At 45.4% G+C, this 22,797-nt stretch overlaps 1 protein-coding gene across 1 annotated transcript in view; it reads right to left on the reverse strand.

The window, feature by feature from the left end:
- Positions 1-5,556: 5,556 nt before the first annotated feature.
- Positions 5,557-22,797, reverse strand: part of LOC115102209 (intermembrane lipid transfer protein VPS13D-like) — a 64,166-nt gene continuing 46,925 nt past the window's right edge. The window contains 6 exon segments of the mRNA XM_065005367.1: positions 5,557-6,805; positions 7,025-7,265; positions 7,959-8,090; positions 14,319-14,514; positions 14,733-14,865; positions 20,805-20,972. Coding sequence (XP_064861439.1) covers positions 6,674-6,805; positions 7,025-7,265; positions 7,959-8,090; positions 14,319-14,514; positions 14,733-14,865; positions 20,805-20,972 — 1,002 coding nt within the window. The 3' untranslated portion in view covers positions 5,557-6,673.

Here is a 22,797-nt window from a genome sequence, read left to right on the forward strand (position 1 = left end):
GATCTCAGCGATCACTGCCTCATTGCCTGCGTCCGTAATGGGTCCACGGTCAAAAGACCAACCCTCATCACTGTCAAATGCTCCCTAAAACACTTCAGCGAGCAGGCCTTTCTAATCGACCTGGCCCGGATATCCTGGAAGGATATTGACCTCATTCTGTCAGTAGAGGATGCCTGGTTGCTCTTTAAAAGTGCTTTCCTCACCATCTTAAATAAGCATGCCCCATTCAAAAAATGTAGAACCAGGAACAGATATAGCTCTTAGTTCGCTCCAGACCTGACCTCCCTTGACCATCACAAAAACATCCTGTGGCGTACTGCATTAGCATCGAATAGCCCCCGTGATATGCACATTTTCAAGGAAGTTAGGAACACAGGCAGTTAGGAAAGCAAAGGCTAGCTTTTTCAAACAGATATGTGCATTCCGTAACACAAACTCCAAAAGGTTCTGGGACACTGTAAAGTCCATGGAGAATAAGAGCACCTCATCCCAGCTGCCCACTGCACTGAGGCTAGGAAACACTGTCACCACCGATAAATCCACGATAATCGAGAATTTCAATAAGCATTTTTCTACGGCTGGCCATGCTTTCCACCTGGCTACTCCTACCCCGATCAACAGCTCTGCACCCCCCACAGCAACTTGCCCAAGCCTCCCCATTTCTCCTTCACCCAAATCCAGATAGCTGATGTTCTGAAAGTGCTGCAAAATCTGGATTCCTACAAATCAGCTGGGCTAGACAATCTGGACCCTCTCTTTCTAAAATTATCCGCCACAATTGTTACAACCCCCATTACTAGCCTACTAACCTTTCTTTAGTATCGTCTGAGATCCCCAAAGATTGGAAAGCTGCCGTGGTCATCCCCCTCTTCAAATGGGGAGACACTCTTGACCCAAACTGTTACGGACCTATATCTATCCTACCCTGCCTTTCTAAAGTCTTTGAAAGCAAAGTTAACAAACAGATCACCGACCATTTCGAATCCCACCGTACCTTCTCCACTTTGCCGTATTCATCGACCTGGCCAAGGCTTTCGATTCTGTCAATAACCGCATTCTTATCGGCAGACTCAACGGCCTTGGTTTCTCAAATGACTGCCTCACCTGGTTCACCAACTACTTCTCAGACAGAGGTCAGTGTGTCAAATTGGAGGGCATGTTGTCCGGACCTCGGGCAGTCTCTATGGGGGTGCCACAGGGTTCAATTCTTGGGGCTACTCTTTCTCTGAATACATCAATGATGTCTCTCTTGCTGCTGGTTATTTTCGGATCCACCTCTACGCAGATGACACCATTCTGTATACTTCTGGCCCTTCTTTGGACACTATGTTAACTAACCTCCAGACGAGCTTCAATACCATAAAACTCTCCTTCCGTGGCCTCCAACTGCTCTTAAATGCAGGTAAAAATTAAAAATCCTACAATGTGATTTTCTGGATTTTTTTCCTCATTTTGTCTGTCATAGTTGAAGTGTACCTATGATGAAAATTACAGGCCTCTCTCATCTTTTTAAGTGGGAGAACTTGCACAATTGGTGGCTGACTGAATACTTTTTTGCCCCACTGTATGTTATTTTCTGTGCATTTGTTTATCCCATGTGTAACTCTGTGTTGTTTGTGTCGCACTGCTTTGCTTTACCTTGGCCAGGTCGCAGTTGTAAATGAGAACTTGTTCTCAACTGGCCTACCTGGTTAAATAAAGGTGAATTTTTTTTCTTTTTTAAACAATTGCAAGAGCAGTTGCTTACCGATTTGACAGCTCCAAAGCACCTCTGACACCACCAAAACATCCGCTATGCAGGTGTCTGCTATCGCCGGTTAATGCTTGATCTGATTGAATCTAGACCCTAAAACAGTCTCTGTGAGTGTGTGTTGGAGAAGACAGCTCAAATCTCAGGGGGCGAGGTCAGAGCAAGGTTAGCCAAACAGCAGACAGATTTGAGGCGGTGGTTGGACAAACAGATGACTCCCCCGGTGCTGAACTCTTCACCCTGATGCCTGGACAGGCAGGCAGCTCTGCCGCTGCATGAGGCAAATGGTGGTCAGATACGGACTGGTTTTCTGATCCACACCCCTATCTTTTCTTTAAGGTATCTGTGACCAAGGTATCTCTATTCCCAGTCATGTGAAATCCATCGATTTAGTGCCTAATGAATTGACTTCAATTAACTGTACTGTTACAGTTCATATAAGGAAATCAATCTTAGAAATGGTTGCATGTTGCGTTATTTTTGTTCAGTGTATTTTGTATGGGTACATGGTCTGTCTACCACATGGGCCATGGTGTAAGATGTTTTGGTCCGTCCCTCGCAGCATCCCCCTTTTGCTCTAGTTTTACAAGTCAGACAAGAATGTGAAAGACTGGTAATTGAGTGGAGGCTCAGGTGGACGAGTGGTCCATCAATTACCAGCCTTTCACATTCCCAAAACTCTTGTCTGACTTGTGAAACTAGAGGAGAAGTGGGATGCTGCGAGAGACAGACCAAAACAGCTTACACCATGACTGGGAATAGAGATATGCATCTGTTGGTCACAGATACCTTTAAAGAAAGGTAGTGGTGTGGATCAGAAAGCAAGTCAGTTATCTGGTGTGACTACCATTTGCCTCATGCAGAGCGCGACACATCTTCTTCGCATAGAGTTGATCAGGCTGTTGATTGTGGCCTGTGGAATGTTGTCCCATACACACTGTCGGCCATCAGCCTGGTACAGTTGAAACCAGGATTCATCCGTGAAGAGCACACTTCTCCAGCGGCCATCGAAGGTGAGCATTTACTCACTGAAGTTGGTCACAACGTCAAACTGCAGCCAGATCAAGACCCTGGTGTGGACGACGAGCACACAGATGAGATTCCCTGAGACGGTTTCTGACAGTTTGTGCAGAAATTCTTTGGTTGTGCAAACCCACAGTTTCATCAGCTGTCCAGGTGGAGGGTCTCAGATGTTAAGAAGATGGATGTGGAGGTCCTGGGCTGGCGTGGTTATGCATGGTCTGCTGTTGTGAGGTCAGTTTGACATACAGCCACATTCTCTAAAATGACATTGTGGTCGAGAAATTAACATTGAATTATCTGGCAACAGTTCTGGACATTCCTGCAGTTAGCATGTCAATTGCACTGTCCCTCAAAACACAAGACATCTGTGGCATTGTGTTGTGTGACAAAACTGCACATTTTAGAGTGGCCTTTTATTGTTCACAGCGCAAGGTGCAATGATCATGCTGTTTAATCAGCTTCTTGATATGCCACATATTATTGGCAATGGAGAAATGCTCACTAACAGGGATATAAACTCATTTGTGCACAAAATGAGAGAAAAAGCTTTTTGTGGGTATGGAAAATTTCTGGGATATTTTATTTCAGCTCATGAAACATGAGACCAACACTTATAACATGTTGCATTTATATTTTTGTTCCGTGTAGTAATGCTCTTAGTTTGGCTTTAGATACATTGACTATGCTCTCCTCTGTGAAGGGAGCTTTTCCTTGCCACAACCTCATTTCTCTTTTGATGCAAATTAAGTGTGTAACCGCTCCATGACTACCAATGACCTCGGTATGCAAAGACTTCTCCTCACAGTCTTTGTGGGTGAGGGAGACACTGAACTACAACTACGCAGAACCTCAGGGCCTGTCTCGCGCCGTAATGTAGGGTCTCTTACAACAGTCACCTGATATGAAACTGTAATGAAAACTAATCTGTGTAATTGTCCAAGCTTTGTACATATTTTTGATAATCACATGAATTCTTGAATCAGACAGACACTTCAGATTGATCATTGACTTCAGAGCCAGCTTCCAATCAAACACAAAAACCCTGGCCATGGATTTGATTGAGCTTCTTCTGAGAGCTTTAAAAGACTTCAGCGACTCCAGCGAAGGAGGCAGGGAAATCCAAATGAGCCAGGATCTTTAGATTGCTCATCTCTCACTGTTAAGATCACTGCAGCTTCTTGGGGGCTCAATGGGAGTTTGCGGTCCGATGCCTTGCAAAGCCACTTATTCTAAACCCCCTTAAAAAGGGAATTTCATCCATGTGGGACTGAATATAGTGTGAGAATTCTTAGACCAGGGGCTAACTAGGTGATTAAACATATTTAAGAGCTCACATTCAGTGCTTGGTGGTCATGTGTGGCTCAGTTGGTCAAGCATGGCGCTTGCAACGTTAGAGTCATGGGTTTGAATTCCGCTGGGGCCATCCATACACCTTGTTCTGTGACGACAATATAAACAGTGTACAATAACACCATTGTAGAAAGCTTCAGAACCCTTCACCTTGTTGGCACGGCGACTGCTCCATCACCAGGCAGAGCATGTCGTCTGGGAGGGAGTCAGGGAGACAAACGAGCAATGGACTAGCCCCATAGCAAGGGGGAGACCCCAAGCCTCCGCTGACCTGTCAATCAAGAAGAGGGATGGTGCAGCATAGACCAAGGACTTCAGGAGACTCAGCTTCAGTAACAGCTTCATGGAGACAGGTTACAACTATAGTTATCATTTGAAATAAGGTACAATTCTCTTTTGCATTAGGATTGTATTGAGATTGAATAATGAAGGGGTCCTTTCTGAGAGAAGTTGGTGGGCTGAAACCCCCCCAAACATACCACTGCTACTGCAAAACTGGGGGAGGTGATGTTAAAAGCCCAAATTGTTTCTTTAAAGACACAGTCTAACTTTTCCTGTTAAACGATATTCCCAGTATAAATACAGTACACAGACTTAAGGGTGAAAACAAAATAGTGCGCACTAAATGAGCAATACAGAACAAAAGAGGAAAGCCCACCCTTCCCCCCCACTTTTGTGCCATGTCATGAGGATTCCTGGACCACCTACACCGCCCTCCAGAATTATTGGGACAGTGATGCATTTTTCCTCCTTTGGCTCTATATTTGATATTTGTGCTTCTGTAACTTTCTCACTCATCATAATTCAGGATTAATTCAGGATTATCTGTAATCATGGTAGCAACAACATTAATGTAGAAGTGTTTAGATACATTCTATTCTTATTTACAATTTCTATTGGGCACAAAATAATCTGAAACACAATCAAAACAAAGAAGAAACGTATCCGCCAGATTTGTAGTCACAAGCTTGATGTAGTCATTGCATGCTAGGAATATGAGACCAAATACTTCCCTTTTTACCACTTTACACAAGTCAATTTGTCCCAATCATTTTGCTCCCGTAAAATGGGGGGACTACTGTGTGTACAAAAAGTGCTCTCTATTATAAACGCTTCACCCGATATGGATGAAAACACCCTCAAATTAAAGCTGACAGTCTGCACTTTAACCTCATAGTCATTGTTTGATTTCAAATCCAAACTTTTTGGAGTATAGAGCCAAAAGAAGAAAAAATGATTCACTGTCACAATAATTACTGAAGGCACTGTATAAAGATGTGCCTTTAAATGAGGTGCTAGCAGTGGGTCCTTAATTCATGTGCAGAGAGAGTTACAGATTGTGCCTTTCATTTGGGTGAATAAACAGTAAGGATGCACCGGATGATATGGAAATCACGACATTTGGTTCAGTAACAGGCACAGAGGGTCCATAGTATTGAGTACTGCAGTTGTGGTGCTTTATTATAAGCAGTGTCATCAATTCACTCTCTTTCCTCCTGCACAGGTTAAAGCTCATGTCCTCCACCTTTCACAAGCGTTGGGTGTAACTAAGGCCCCTGGTCTGATCACAGTAGATAGAAACTCAATGTTCAAGGAACACATTCCAAAACCTAGAGCTCTCAGAAGAAATCGGTTAAAAAGGACACTGGTAAAAAAAGTCAGTAAATAAAACGGTGACCGAAACCAGACAGAGGGCCATGATTGTAAAAGGCTAGGGACTTGAGTGGCAGCTCCCCCGACTGCCTTCCCTGTGTGGGGGTGTGGCCCAGGTGGAGGGCAAGAGTAGCCAGTGTGTCCAAACTAAGTGTCAGTGCAATGAATTCAACCCCAAAATACTTTTATACACAAAATAAAGACATTTTAAAGGCAGTTTTGTACAGCATTTCACTTCATATCAACCCAAATAATTATTATATTGTCCAACTTGGTTATGTACATAGCTATAGTGTTATATTGGTATGTAGCTATATATGTACATAGGTGTCTATACACAAACATAATATAACACTACTCGCATGTGTGTACATCTACTGACATATACCGGTCCTATCTTATAAACATTTTTGTAAAATAAAACATCTGTGTCATCGTATTGTGTTCTAAATATACAGAAGTCGATAAAACAGCTGTTGGCATATTTTCTTTCATTGTTTAAACCGTGTGCATCTAGGGATGTTGGACCTTCTAAGTCTAAACTATGTTGCGCTACTAAACTAAGTGCAGTGGGGGCCGATCCTGACCCGAAATGGGCTTCACTTCACGCAACTGCAGCCAGACCCTAAGCCCTTATACCCATATAGATGGTCAGTCCAACAAGCCTGTTCACTTTACACTGGCCTAGTTTTCTTCATATCAGGGCGGTGGAAAATTAGCAGGCTGTTGCCATCCAGGACCAGGATAGGGCATTCCGTCCTTAGAGAGACATAGGAGAAATTATCTAGTGATTGTGGATCATATCTTCTGACACTATCGCAACATATTAAAGACGACTACTTTCAGTGGGAAGAAACAGGAAGAACATGTGTATGTGCCACCCTTTCCAGGGGTCAGTTATGAGTCCAATAGTATGCAGTCTTCAGTCTCATTGGGCGGCAGCATGAGCTGCTGCTCGTAGTAAAGGCTCTTGGCATAGTTGATTTCTTGAGAGATTTTTACAGCAAGATTCTCACTCTTCACATGAACCTATTAGGACATGAGGGAAAATGAACCTAATTTAACATTGTGGAACCTATGAAAACCATCACCAATTTAAAAATGTTTCTACTTGACAAGTAAAAAAAAAAAGAATGTTTTTCAATTTTAAAATGTGCAACATTTTGAATAAATAATAATAATGCAATTACTAAGAAGTTAATTCATTAACACTACAGAATAGTTCTTATAGGGTTGTGGAAGTTTTACCATAGGTTTCTGGTGGGAAGGGCCTGGCATGGCTACACCACTGCTGGTGCTCTCTGCCTTCTTGGTGAGCTGCACATACACCTTCCCATGGTCCTTTGAGACCAGGCAGTGGTACAGGTCATCATACTTGACCTCCAGGAAAATGGCCTCGCGGTCGACAAATTCACCAGGCTTGAGGAAGTAGACCACTTTGGAAGATATGAGCACGCAGTAGGTGTCTATGGGCTCCACAGCAATGAAACTAAGTGAGGAGGGAGAGAGAGGGAGAAAAACATTTAGAAATCATGACTTGTTTGGCAAAAATGTGTGAGCTGGAAAGATCGGAGTTGACTCCCTGCTGAAAATAAAAGCTGGAGGCACTTATTTTCAAGTAACCACTATGCATGTAATTTCCTAAAACTCTCACATGAGCTTTGCACAACACATGCTAACGTTAACAAACATGGTGTGACCTAGGCAGCCCAGAGGCTGAACTGAGTAATTGTCTGGTTAACATCTCTAGGGTCAGAGGTCAATGCCTAGAGACAGGGTTCTGCTGCCTCTCTGGATTTATTAGCCTGTGAGAAGACAAACCCTCACAGGGCCAGCAGAAAGACTGGATAAAGGCTAGTTACCAGTCTTTCTTACTCTGGAGATACTACATCTTTATTAATAAACTTAAACGTAATGCTATATTAAATCAGATCAATCAGAGATGTGAGTTTCTCCAAACCTTTTAAATAAGTCAACATATTCAGCAGGCTTTTGTTCCAGATCATCACCAACTCATCATGGTGTAAATGAAAGACGAGTTGAATCAGGAGTGTTAGAGCAGGGCTGGAGCAAGTCTGCACACACTGTGGCCACTGTTCTTACACTGTTGTCCAACCAAAACAAGGGTGACTGGCCAGACAGTGGCTTAACTCTGTAAGCTTAGAACAGGCGTGTGACTCACAACTCAGAGTGGATGCTGTCAGTGAGGTGGAAGAGCTGCTCCTGTCCGTCGGCCTGGGTGGAGGAGAAGCGGGGCAGCAGGCCCTGGGGTCCCTTACAGCATCGTGGCTTCCTCACCCGCAGCACACTCAACCTGCAACACAGGATGGAAAACAAAGAGCAGTGTCAGCAGTCAGAATCGCTTGCCAAATACACAGCATCAATATAACAGCTTAGCCAGCAGCTTTATGAAATACACAGCATCAATATAACAGCTTAGCCAGCAGCTTCATGAAATACACAGCATCAATATAACAGCTTAGCCAGCAGCTTTATGAAATACACAGCATCAATATAACAGCTTAGCCAGCAGCTTCATGAAATACACAGCATCAATATAACAGCTTAGCCAGCAGCTTCATGAAATACACAGCATCAATATAACAGCTTAGCCAGCAGCTTCATGAAATACACAGCATCAATATGCCAGCAGCTTTACATAGCTTTACATGGCAGGTCAACACAGTGCGTAAGGTGGTTTATAGAACCCTGGTTGAGACTGATACAGATTGGAAAGGACCTGTGAGGCTGTCAATAGGTGAAGAGGTCACACAGTGCCCTGGTGCCAGCCTGCCTATGCCAGGTCTGAGCTAAGGTTTCACTTCCCCTTCAGACAACCCCTCCACCTCCCCTCTCATTCCGGCTGCCAGTCAGCCCGGCCCCGGCTGGAATTCCCACATCTGGCTTGAATCTGCCGGGGCTGCGGTCTTTTGATTAGGGCCCGATGGGCTCTGGTGGATTCACAAAGGCGGCACTGTGCTGCTCTGCTCTACCCGGCTGGGCTGCGGGGGTTTGCTTTTCTTGGGGAGAGACAGGTTCCAGGCTGTCTGCAGCTGGAGCCGCTGCTGTGGTGGAATGGGAGACAGGTTGTGGGCAGTCTGGGCGCCGGGAGCCGTATATGATGGGGGCTCCTCGGGCTGGCTGGCCGGCTAGGTAAGTAAGTAAGTAGGTGGGTGTGTGGACACAGATGAAGAGAGGCGCTGGCCGTTGTCAGCCACAGGTGAGAAATGGGGGGGGGGGGGGGCACAGCTCCACATCAGTGTGAATAGCGTAGGACAAGCCAGGTCCACTAGAATGGCAGCGTAGCTGTGACATGCGAGAAGCGTTCCAGGAGACAGCACCGCCCTGCTCCGGCCGTTCTCCTCCAGGAGACAGCACTGCCCTGCTCCGGCCGTTCTCCTCCAGGAGACAGCACTGCCCAATCTCCTACATTGCCCCTGGCCCTAGGCACTTCATGCAGATCAGAGCAGATTGGATGGGTAGTTACTGCATAAGCAATATGCTAGTAACTCCACTATGCCATCTGGAAGGCTGAATTTGCAAATCCAAATTGATATATGAAGCGGTCACTTAGGACCTTTCCGATTGGACAAGCTCAGTTGGTAGTTCCTCCATTTGAAAATCTTATGGAGCTTATAAAATGTGACCCTACAGCCGTGAGTGAACACCTAACAGCATTTGGCTCAAGTGTTCATGGCATGCACTGCAGAGAGGTATACCTTGTTGGAAGATAGATTATATGAAATGTCTCAACTGTACAGAAGTGAATATCTTGGAATGCGGGTGGAATAACCCCCATCCTCCTAGAGATGTGGAATGGCGGTGGAATAACCCCCATCCTCCTAGAGATGTGGAATGCCGGTGGAATAACCCCCATCCTCCTAGAGATGTGGAATGGCGGTTATGCTAAAACACATTCCGTACCAGTGTGTAGATGGCTTGTGGCGAGACACATCATTAGCATGTCTGTCTGGCATTTCTTACGCAGGATTGACAAAATAAAAACATTCCTCTCCTCTCACTTTCCAGCCCTGTGGTTTCACTGTGAAGTCGCTGCTGTTGTCATGCTCATTTTCTATGTTGGGCCAGAAAGAGTGGGTGGACTTGCTTTGTGCATAGTGTAGATTTCTCCTTGGTTCATTCATTTAAACCAACAGATTGAATACGCGTCTAAATCTGATGACAATCCATGACAAATATATCAACAACACTGCTGCCTAGGTCAATTACGTACTGTAAAGTGCTGTATATCTTTCCCATAAGCAGGTTTTGAAAACATGGGTCTAATGTTCTGTTTCTCCTCAGTGTAGTGCACTGTAGTGAAATAATGCCTAGGACTGAGTTGACAGTGTGCTGAGGGGATGTGAGGAGTGCGTCTCTCCCGCTTTGTTTGGGAATTGTAATTGAGCTGGCTCTAGAGGGTTGCCAGGACCGAGGGAAGGAGTGTGTGTGTGTGTGTGTGTGTGTGTGTGTGTGTGTGTGTGTGTGTGTGGCGGGAGGGTTGTGTGAAAGACAGGAGGGAGAGTTCACGAGTAGGGCAGGAGAGCAAGGGGAGTGCGAACCATCACACAACATCTGCTTCTCATTGACTTGTTTATTTCCTAGTGTGTGCTTTTCTGGAGATGTGATCTGAGCCAGTCATACAGAGGGTAAAGAGAAAGGGCTTCATATGCACAGTGAAAAAGGTCATGTGATGAGCAACTCAATCCACAGTAGGGAGGAACTGTATATAACCCCACCATTGTTCCTTTAAATCATTTTACAGCTTTTCTTCTGTATGCGATGGTATCACATCAATATCACTGCTTGATTAATAGGCATGACAGGGTTGGGGAGCATGTGTGTTAGAATGTGAGTGTGTTGGTATGTGAGAGTGTAAGTGTGTATGCGAGTGAAAGCATTAGTGTGTGTGTTTAGTCTACCTGTGTGAGTGTGTTATTAAGTGGGTGTGATAGCGTGGTCAGTGTCTGCTGTGAACCATGATTCCGGCACATTCTCTGGGTTGAACTCTGGCTGAACTTGTAGACACACTGTGGCAGGCACGCTTCGGATGCCCCTCCCCCTCCTCTCCCTTCGCTCCCTTCTCCTCCGCTCCCCTCCCTCATACAGCAGAAACAGTTCATCTGCAGGTCCCTTATTGTTCCCTGTACATGCACAAACCTCTAAATCAACCCCTTAAATGCAAACACGGGCTTTCTTGATGTCCATAATATTCTCCTCGGGTATGCAATCTGGTTTCCGCTCACGTTATTGATGTGTCACTGCAACCTTAAAAGGTCCTAAATGATGTCACCATTGCCCTTGATTCTATGCAATGTTGTGCTGCTATTTTTATTGACTTGGCCAAAGCTTTTGATACGCTAGACCATTCCATTCTTGTGGGTCGGCTAAAGAATATTAGTGTCTGAGGGGTCTTTGGCCTGGTTTGCTAACTACCTCTCTCAAGGAATGCAGTGTATAAAGTCAGAACATGTGCTGTCTCAGCCACTGCCTGTCACCAAGGGAGTACCCCAAGGCTCGATCCTAGGCCCCACGCTCTTCTCAATTTACATCAACATAGCTCAAGCAGTAGAAAGCGCTCTCATCCATTTATATGCAGATGATACAGTTTTATACTCAGCTGGCACCTCCCCGGATTTTGTGTTAAATGCTCTACAACAAAGCTTTCTTAGTGTCCAACAAGCTTATTCTGCCCTTACCTTGTTCTGAACACCTCCAAAACAAAGGCCATGTGGTTTGGTAAGAAGAATGCCCCTCTCCCCACCGGTGTGATTACTACCTCAGAGAGCTTGAGGTAGTCACCTCATACAAGTACTTGGGAGTTTGGCTTGACGGTACACTGTCCTTCTCTCAGCACATATCAAAGCTGCAGACTAAGGTTAAATCTAGACTTGGTTTCCTCTATCGTAATCACTCCTCTTTCACCCCAGCTGCCAAACTAACCCTGATTCAGATGACCATTCTACCCATGCTAGATTACGACAACATAATTTACAGATCGACAGGTAAGGGTGCTCTCGAGCGGCTAGATGTTCTTTACCTTTCGGTCATCAGATTTGCCACCAATGCTCCTTATAGGACACATCACTGCACTCTATAGTCCTCTGTAAATGGGTCTTCTCTGTATACACGTCGCAAGACACACTGGTTGATGCTTATTTATAAAACCCTCTTAAGCCTCACTATCTGAGATACCTAATGCAGCCATCATCCTCCACATACAACACCCATTCTGCCAGTCATTCTGTTAAAGGTCCCGAAAGCACACACATCACTGGGTCGCTCCTCTTTTCAGTTCGCTGCAGCTAGCGACTGGAACGAGCTGCAACAAACACTCAAACTGGACAGTTTTATCTCAATCTCTTCATTCAAATACTCAATCATGGACACACTTACTGACAGTTGTGGCTGCTTAACGTTATGTATTGTTGTCTCTACCTTATTGACCTTTGTGCTGGTGTCTGTGCCCAATAATGTTTGTATCATGTTTTTTGCTGCTAGCATGTTGTGCTGCTACCATGTGGTGTTGCTATCACGGTGTTGTCACCCTGCTATGTTTTCATGTGTTGCTGCCATGCTGTTGATATTGTCTTAGGTCTCTCTTTATTTAGTGTTGTCTCGTTGCGATGTGTGTTTTGTCCTACATTTGTATTTCATTTTTTATCCCAGTCCCCGTTCCCGCAGGAGGCCTTCATTGTAAATAAGAACTTGTTCTTACCTGACTTACCTAGTTAAAAAATAAAAATCACACACACACACAATCCTCCCAAACAGACAACATTTCCTAGTCACCTGCGAGTGGGTGTGATAGCGTGGTCAGTGTCCCCCCCCCACACACACACCACCCACAGTGACATGCATTATTGCAATGTGTTATATTTACCATTCCAAGTACACAAATGCCATTGTGCGCTTTGTCTGCCTAACGTATACACACACAGTATAAATGGCTTGAACTCCCAGACAGCCTGTGTAATACAACCTGCCTGTGGCTTTAAAATCAGTGAGAGCTGGAGAGGACAGAGACCGACTCCAAAAAACAGTGCTGAGCCCAGTCAATAGGTGTCACACCTTGTGTCTGTGTGAGTTAAAGAGAGTGGCTGTGAGAACCGTTACCTGCCATGCTGCGCTGCTATAGACTCTAATTGGGGGAGAGGCTTGACCCAGCATCAAGCCAGCCGACCCCATTAAAAATGGCAGGTGGCATTTACAAGCACATCTGGTGGGTTTAGTTGGCGTGCACAAATAGGAGTATGTGAGTGTCACACAACATTCTGAAGAAATACATGAGAACCTGCACCATATTAAAGTAACTGTCCAGTGTTTTCAGATTTCTATGAAATATGACCTATAATTAATTACATTGAGTGAAATAGTTAGGCATTTGACATTTTATTAAAGGCCCAGTGCAGTCAAACTAGAATGTATTGTGTTTTTTATATATTTCCACACTATGGAGGTTGGAACAATATTGTGAAATTGTGAAAATGATAATGCCCTTTTAGTGTAAGAGCTGTTTGAAAAGACCACTGGATATTTGCCCGTTAGGTGGGATGGAGATTTACATTAGTAAAAAAATATACGTTTTATTTAACCCTCATTTAACTAGCCAAGTCAGTTAAGAACAAATTCTTATTTACAATGACGGCCTACACCAGCCATACCTGGACGACGCTGGGCCAATAGTGTGCCGCCCTATGGGACTCCTAATCACGGCTGGATGTGATACAGCCTGGATTCGAACCAGGGACTGTAGTGACATTTCTTGCACTGAGATGCAGTGCCTTAGACCACTGCGCCACTCGGAAGTTAATAGACCAATAAGAAAGAGTTCCAAATCCCTCTACCAATAACAGCTAGTTTTCCCCTTCCCACTCTCAGACCACACACACACTGTCCTAACAAAATTATTGCTTGATAAATGTATGTAGTTTATGTGTCAGGGCTAGGGTCAGACTGTTATATCTGGAGTCTCTCCCTGCCTCTCCCTGCCTCTCCCTGCCTCTCCCTGCCTCTCTGCCTCTCCCTGCCTCTCCCTGCCTCTCTCTGCCTCTCTCTGCCTCTCTCTGCCTCTCTCTGCCTCTCTCTGCCTCTCTCTGCCTCTCTCTGCCTCTCTCTGCATTGGACCTTTAAGTATGCTAAAAAAAAACAGCTTTTCTGTGTTGGAATGGTGTGGGCATACCACAACAACAGAATGGTGTGGGCATACCACAACAACAGAATGGTGTGGGCATACCCCAACAACAGAATGGTGTGGGCATACCCCAACAACAGAATGGTGTGGGCATACCCCAACAACAGAATGGTGTGGGCGCATACCGGTCATTAAAAATATGAATGCGAGTAGACCCCTGACTGGCCAGCTCCTCCTCCTCAGGAGGATGACATCATCCTCTGAGGAAATAGCAAGCATTTTTTAAGCAATTGGTTCCCATTGAGAGTGGCAGGGATCTAATGGTTTTTCTTTGAAAGTTGCCATTTAGGAGTAATTCTCATGGTAAAATTGGTGTTATGACAGGTCTCTCCGGGTTTAGGCACTTACCTGTGGTTACTGAGGCTGGCCATGTCTCGGACCGTCTGTGCTGTCTCAGAGGCAAAGTCCAGTGCACCGGCCACCGGCTTGGTCACCGTACCAACCAGACCTTTCCCCAGGCCAGAGAAGAAGCCGCTGACTCCTCCCTCAGTCTTCACCCCCTCCACTGTGGAAGTGATGACGCTGGTCAACCCTCCGATGATACCTGTGAGACACCAGATAAGAACCAGGTGTGACTCCTCACGAACAGCTAAATGGATTCTGATGTATTACAGATTAAAAGGGCCTGATAGAACCCAGCGGATCTATCTAATGTTTGAGTAATAAAATGCAAGTGCCATATTGAAAGTGAAAGAGACTACAGTCAATGGTATTACTACAGTATTATTAGTAGCACTACAGTATTACTGTAATAGTACATACCATGAGCCAATCCATGAATCCCAGCCACCAGATGCTCTCCGCTGGTGGCACCATGGTAACGGATGTACTCTCTTTCATTCTGATGTCGATTGTCCATGGTCTTGCCCAACCCGTCCGACAAAGTCCCTGCAAACTAAGACAGAGAGAGAGAGTCTCTTCGGTCAGTCTTTTTCACACCATATCAGCAAAATCCTTAATTTCAAGCATGCTTTATACACAGTATTTGGAAATAGTCTTGAATAATGCAGAATGAAGTCTATTTATCACTTCTTAGAAAAGGTGTACCTCAAGGCTCAGTTTTGGCCACCCTTCTATATTCATAAATTATTTAAAAAGGTATTAAAAAGATTCAGTTCGACCACATAGTGCTCCCACACGCTATGTAGGGGCCATTAGACCAGTGCAGCCCTCACACTAGGCCTTGCAGTGGAATGATGGATTGGCTCTTATTTGTCCCAGTCAAATACCTTTCAATTCACACAAGCATGATGTCTTTCTCTTTCAAACTTATAAAGGATACTAACTCAAGTCAAAGCCATCCAACAAAACCACCTAACTCATACTGTAAATGTTGTCAATTTCTTTCTAGTGATGGGGGAAGAAATCGATACAGTATCACAATATTATATAGATAATGACTCCAAGTATTGAGCATTTTTTGTTGTTAGTTAACGTTAGCTAGCGCTAGTTGGCTGTTCCTGTGCCAAAACTCTGGTATCTCTTTCTATAGCATGTTCTCTATCTTCTTGAGGCAAAACTTTCTCATTTATTCTCTTGTCCTTCTGCCACAGATATAGAGAGCAATATATTTGAATAAAATCTAAATCACAATAAAATTGCAGTATTGAATCGCAATTAATATAGAATCACAATACATATCATATCGGCACCTAAGTATCATGATAATATCATATTGTGAGGTCCCTGGCAATTCCAAGCCCAATTTCTTTCATTTTACCGTTTACCAGTGAATCCTGAGATGAGCTGCTGTTGAGTGACCATATTAAAAGACAAATGCGTGTCACATATCCAGAGCTCACAACCTCACCGAGTGAAAAAGTTCTACAATAGCCCAATGCTGGCTGGCTGGTTCTCATCCCCCACAACTGAACTAGAGAGACAGGGGGGACTGATAGAGAAGAAAACAGATTTTACACAGCGCCTGCCTTATCCATCTGGCCAATATAATCAGCAAGTCATTTGTCTGCTGGAGTGGAGTGCCTTCACACCCCCATCTTTCCCCAGCGCTGACCTCTCTCCCCCTCCTCCTATCCCCTCTCCTCCCTTCCACCCAGCAGGTGCCTGCTGGAAGTGGAGTGCCTTCACACCCCCATCTTTCCCCAGCGCTGACCTCTCTCCCCCTCCTCCTATCCCCTCTCCTCCCTTCCACCCAGCTGGTGCCTGCTGGAAGTGGAGTGCCTTCACACCCCCATCTTTCCCCAGCGCTGACCTCTCTCCCCCTCCTATCCCCTCTCCTCCCTTCCACCCAGCAGGTGCCTGCTGGAAGTGGAGTGCCTTCACACCCCCATCTTTCCCCAGCGCTGACCTCTCTCCCCCTCCTCCTATCCCCTCTCCTCCCTTCCACCCAGCTGGTGCCTGCTGGAAGTAGAGTGCCTTCACACCCCCATCTTTCCCCAGCGCTGACCTCTCTCCCCCTCCTATCCCCTCTCCTCCCTTCCACCCAGCAGGTGCCTGCTGGAAGTGGAGTGCCTTCACACCCCCATCTTTCCCCAGCGCTGACCTCTCTCCCCTCCTCCTATCCCCTCTCCTCCCTTCCACCCAGCTGGTGCCTGCTGGAAGTGGAGTGCCTTCACACCCCCATCTTTCCCCAGCGCTGACCTCTCTCCCCCTCCTCCTATCCCCTCTCCTCCCTTCCACCCAGCAGGTGCCTGCCGGAAGTGGAGTGCCTTCACACCCCCATCTTTCCCCAGCGCTGACCTCTCTCCCCCTCCTCCTATCCCCTCTCCTCCCTTCCACCCAGCTGGTGCCTGCTGGAAGTGGAGTGCCTTCACACCCCCATCTTTCCCCAGCGCTGACCTCTCTCCCCCTCCTCCTATCCCCTCTCCTCCCTTCCACCCAGCAGGTGCCTGCTGGAAGTGGGTTTGTGTTACGGGGGAAGCTCCCCAGAGGAGGCTGGGTTCTGTGTAAACACACCCGGGCCCTCCGCCGCTCTGCAGCCAGCGCCAAGACTGAACTTGGGATGACCTTGCCAAGCAAAGTCCCCGGAGAGTTCATTGGAAGGCCAGCATGAACTCTCTCCTTCTCGATTTTTTTATTTTATTCCCCCTCTTTGTGAAACTAAACCAATGTACGTACCAGACCCGTATCCCCAAGGGGGTGAGGAGTGAGGGGGAGATAAAGATGCTTTCAAGTTTACACCCCCTCCTCCCCTCTCTATGCTGAAGGACACACACAATGTGAAACTGGGGTCCGTCTGGTGTGTTAATGTTGGGTGATCAAGGAAGGGATCTCAGAGATTACATGGAGTGTCAGTCATTAAAGGGGTGAAGGTGCATCAGGTGAAACTAAACCCAGCAAGGAACAAGGAAACTATTCAGTGTGGTTTTACATGTGGTGTGTAGGTGACCAGCTGCAACATAACACGCGCACAAACATAAGCACGTGCACGCCAATATTTAGTTCCATTTCCTATCAATACTTTTGAAGTCTCAATTAAACCTGCAATAATGTCAATGTAGGCTAGCTATGTATATGGAAGGGGTCAAATAGGTCTATACAGCAAGAGTTTTTAGTAGAAGGTCTGCTACCCGGGCCAGGGAATGAGTTGAGCAGACCAACCCATAAAAAGGAGAAAAATAACATCCATAAAGAAAGCATAACAACCATCAAGTGGAAATGCAGAAGCAGATAGGCTAAAGGTTCACGGCTGTAGAGGCCTACATAAACTAAACTCATCTAAACTCAACAAAAAGAAACGTCCCCTTTTCAGGACCCTGTCTTCAAAGATAATTAGTAAAAATCCAAATAACTTCACAGATCTTCACTGTAAAGGGTTTAAACACTTTTTCACATGCTTGTTCAATGAACAATAAACAATTAATGAACATTCACCTGTGGAAAGGTCGTTAAGTCAGCTTACAGCTTACAGACGGTAGGCAATGAAGGTCCCAGTTATGAAAACTTAGGACACCAAAGAGGCCTTTCTACTGACTCTGGAAAAACACCAAAAGAAAGATGCCCAGGGTCCCTGCTCATCTGCGTGAATGTGCCCGAGGCATGCTGCAAGGAGGAATGAGGACTGCAGATGTGGTCAAGGCAATAAATTGCAGTGTCCGTACTGTGAGACACCTAAGACAGCGCTACAGGGAGACAGGTCGGACAGCTGATCGTCGTGTAACAACACCTGCACAGGATCGGTACATCCGAACATCACACCTGCGGGACAGGTACAGGATGGCAACAACAACTGCTCGAGTTACACCAGGAACGCACAATCCCTCCATCAATGCTCAGACTGTCCGCAATAGGCTGAGAGAGGCTGGACTGAGGGCTTGTAGGCCTGTTGTAAGGCAGGTCAAAACCAGACATCACCGGAAACAACGTCGCCTTTGGGCACACACCCACCTTCACTGGACCAGACAGGACTGGCTCTTCACTGACGAGTCTCGGTTTTGTCTCACCAGGGGTGATGGTCGGACTCGCATTTATCATTGAAGGAATGAGCGTTACACTGAGGCCTGTACTCTGGAGCGGGATCGTTTTGGAGGTGGAGGGTCCGTCATGGTCTGGGGCGGTGTGTCACAGCATCATCGGACTGAGATTGCCTGCAATGATAACAATCTCAATGCTGTGCGTTACAGGGAAGACATCCTCCTCCCTCATGTGGTACCCTTCTTGCAGGCTCATCCCGACATGACCCTCCAGCACGACAATGCCACCAGCCATACTGCTCGTTCTGTGCGTGATTTCCTGCGAGACAGGAATGTCAGTGTTACTGCTATGGCCAGCGAAGAGCCCGGATCTCAATCCCATTGAGCACGTCTGGAACCTGTTGGATCAGAGCATGAGGGCTCGGGCCAATTCCCCCCAGAAATGTCCAGGAACTTACAGGTGCCTTGGTGGAAGAGTGGGGTAACATATCACAGCAAGAACTGTCAAATCTGGTGCAGTCCATGAGGAGGAGATGTACTGCAGTACTTAATGCAGCTGGTGGCCACACTGTTACTTTTGATTTAGACCCCCCCCTTTGTTCAGGTACACATTTTTCAATTTCTGTGAGTCACATGTCTGTGGAACTTGTTCAGTTTATGTCTCAGTTGTTGAATCTTATGTTCATACAAATATTTACACAGGTTAAGTTTGCTGAAAATAAACCCAAGTGACAGTGAGAGGACGTTTCAAGTGAGAAATGATGAACAATTAGATGACTGGTTTAACATGGTTAAGTGACAAAACTAGTGTTTTGCTTCTTTTTGACAACATACTTCTTGAGCTGATTTAAATGAGTTAATAACAAGGTCATTCATTTCATCAAGACACTTAAATACCATTGGGAGATTAACTTTTTTCCATTGAATACTGTGGCATCAAATTTTTATAAGGCACACGTCTTGGCTAGCCATTTTTATTAGAAGTTGGACACCCCTGTGTGTGTGTGTGTATGTGTATGTGTGTGTGTGTGTGGGCATGCCCGTGTGCATAGGGGCTCCCCCTATTTTATTATTGTTCAGCAAACAAAGCGATTGTTCACAATTTGATTGGAAGAAAGAAAAACATGAAAGTAAACTAATGATGACATTTGTTTTTCTTCAGAGAGGGAGGAGTATGTCAAGTCAGTAGAGAAGAAGTCATCCTTCATTTTCAGGAGAGCAAACGTTACAGGACACTGCCTTGACATAGTGTTTAGAATCGCAGATACAAAGATTTCAACCAGTCAACAGGATCAAAACTGCCTTAAACTAGGATTATGGATTAGCCTCAATGGGAAAAGTTGGTGTGCCAGGATCTCACAACCTCAATGTGTGTGTTCCCGAGCGTAGGCAGACAGAGGGATTCCATTTGCAATAAGCAACAGCAAGTTACAGTTACAAAGCAGAGCTGAAATCTGGGGCAGGACGTGAGTGTTGTGTGTGGGCCTGGGGCCATGGGCTGGTCAAGAGCTAGGACAAGGGCTGTGTGACCGGGCCTACTGGCTGTCTGATATTCATGACATCAATGCCGCAGCACAAATACGAGTAAATTGCCGTGCAGGGAGAGGGGACAAAGGGAGACAGAGAGAGGGGGAGGGAGGGAATGAGAGAGTGCTAGAGCACAGAAAGAGAGAGAGGGGGGGAGACAGAAAGAGAGTGAGCTGACTGACATTAAGCTGGCTGACACAGTTTGGCAGGGGGAGTGTGTGGGGCTGCCTGTATCTTCCAGAGGCCTGCTGAGAGCTGGCTGAGGATAGGGGAGAGAGGAGGACTTGGGGCTAAATGGCTGGGTTCTGGACTGACAACGTTCCAAAACCAGAATGGGTCCTTTAGCGTGGAACAGTGCCCCCCAGGACACGTCTCATTGTAATGAAGAGGAACTGATTACTGTTCAGGGACAGAATGGCCAAAGGGTTGGGGCATTACACTGGTCCTTGGAAGGTTACTGATCAAGAAAATAGAACATATACAGACCTGCTGTAAACGTGTCACATCCTCTATGTATTCACTATGAGTATCCATTAAATATAACAATATTTTAGATGTTTGCTAAGAGTTGGTCAGCCCTAGGGACAACTGTAATGCTCTCTTTCTGTGCTGTTCCATCTCCTTTCCTGGAAGCCACATAACATTTAGTGACAGAGCTGATACACGTACTGATCCATCAAAGTAAGCAGAGGCCAATTTTCATGGAAAGTGATAGAAAAGCCTCAGCGCACAGAACAACCTGTGTGTGTGTGTGTGTGTGTGTGTGTCACATCAAGGAGGAGACCTTCGCTTCGCCTCATTTCCACATTGCCTCATTTCAGCTTAGTAGTCTTGAAACTGGGACACCTACTGCAATTTCATAATGCAAAGTTAAACACAATCAACATCAACCCAGAGCACAAGTAAACAGGAAGGTAAACCCCAACAACAATACCTTGGCGGCAGAGTTGGACACTCCGTGTGTGACGTTGCGGATGAGCCCGCCTACATTGCCGTACTTGATAAGCTCAGAGACGCCCTCGGTGACATCATTGAGCAGTCCCATGGGGTTCCCCAGGAAGTCCACCGAGCCGAGTATCTGAGCCGCCTGGCTAATCAGCTCCTGAAGAGGAACACATCAATGGGATTGGCTGTGAAGTGCAACAGCAACAAAACCTGATTGGCTGTGAGATGCAGCAGCACCTGATTGGTTACTTCACTGTGACCAAGGCTTGAATGGAAGTTTGAAGTTAAGCATTGACCAGACACTAGAAAAAGTTTGATTTAAAACAATCAGTGTGGATAATACTCGCAAAGAGCCTCCTCCTCCACAGTCCTGTCAGGATTGTTTTGGGGGGATCATTTAAAAAAACATGTTGTCTCACGAAAGCAGTCTCTGTTTAACAGAGAGCTCTACATTTGAGCTACATTTGAGTCATTAAGTAGTAGAACAGATGGTAAACATGGGATTGTTTTTGATATTACAACAGAGCGCACAAGGCAGATCATATTCCAGAAGTATTTGACCCTTTAGCATTCCCACATCATATGGAAGAAGGTGCCCTGAGTGTCATCAGAGCAGAGAGTATAATTATGTGATGGTTTGGCTTTGATTTGATATCATTTCCAGGGAGTAAAATAAGTTCTGTGAATTTCTGGAAGATAAAACTATACTGTGCCATATTGTTTGCCAATTGAGAACATTGTTGAATGATTGTAGATCTTTATTCCACAATCTGTCAATTTAAAAGAGGCTTGGACGAGGCCTTTACTAGAAGGGAATACATTTCAGAGACGAGACCTCTTTTTCTAAGCAGTACCTTATGAAAGGTATAAAGGCTGATCTTTGTTTCCCAAGGTATCACCAAACGGAATTGTAAGTAGAAAAATAACAAGGTGCCAGGCAGGTTGTGCTTTTGTTGGATGTCTTGGAATGCGCAGAGACCCCCATCCCCAAGAATGTCTGAAAGTGTGTGCACTCCATTGTCATACCACAGGGGAAAGTAGATAGGGCCTCCCACCCGGAGACCAGGATTATGGAAAACAAACAGAAAAGGTGTGTGAAATGATAGGGCCAAATCTTTATTTAAATTGTTTCAGAAGAACATTGGAATAAATTAGGTCTTGTAATCTGTGCGGCTGAAAACATTTTCTTCTATGGGACGCCATGACAAGCAAGCTTCTGGATTTAACCAAGTAGCAAGAGAACGCAGAGCAAGGACCAAGTCTACCATTGGAAGATTGGGAGGCTTAGTCCATCTGAGTTTTTTTGTCTCTGTAATATGGAGGTGGTGCTATAGGGAGCATTGACCTGAAACTATTCTTTTGAGGAAGGATGTTGATTTGAACATCTGAAATTAATAGGGAGATGTAGTCCGTCTACACACATCTGTTTCTGCATCTTTAAAGACTTCAAATGATTCAAAACAATCTTTTGCAACGAGGGATACATTTGAACACCCAGATATATGAAATTGTGGACCACTGGGATATTTAAAGGAATAGACGACTCTGGTCTATAGTTTAGTGGTAATAATGCAGACCCTCAATTGATCTTGTATCTTGCAATTTTGCTATAAAAAAAAACCTGAAGATGTCTAAAAAGGTGGGGAAGAGACTGAGGAACTTTCTGGAAGAATACTAATGTAATCAGCATATCAGTAATGTTTGGAGCCATAGATTATGATAGGATCATGGCAGACTGATTGGCGGGCTGTCTGGGTTATGGGTTCAACAACAAAGAAATCCCTGGAGAGAACGGACGCGAGCAGATGTTCCCAGTTAGAGCCATTGCAGATTGGTTGGCATAAGGGTTTGAATCATTGACATAAAATAATCCAATACCCATGTGGTGTAACACTTACTGAAAATAACATTCTAGGTGATCAAAAGACTTTTCTGCATCAAGTGAGAGAACTGCATTATGAGACTCACTATCTGATAGTTCG

The sequence above is a fragment of the Oncorhynchus nerka genome, linkage group LG20, assembly GCF_034236695.1.
Source record: "Oncorhynchus nerka isolate Pitt River linkage group LG20, Oner_Uvic_2.0, whole genome shotgun sequence".
NCBI lineage: Eukaryota > Metazoa > Chordata > Actinopteri > Salmoniformes > Salmonidae > Oncorhynchus > Oncorhynchus nerka.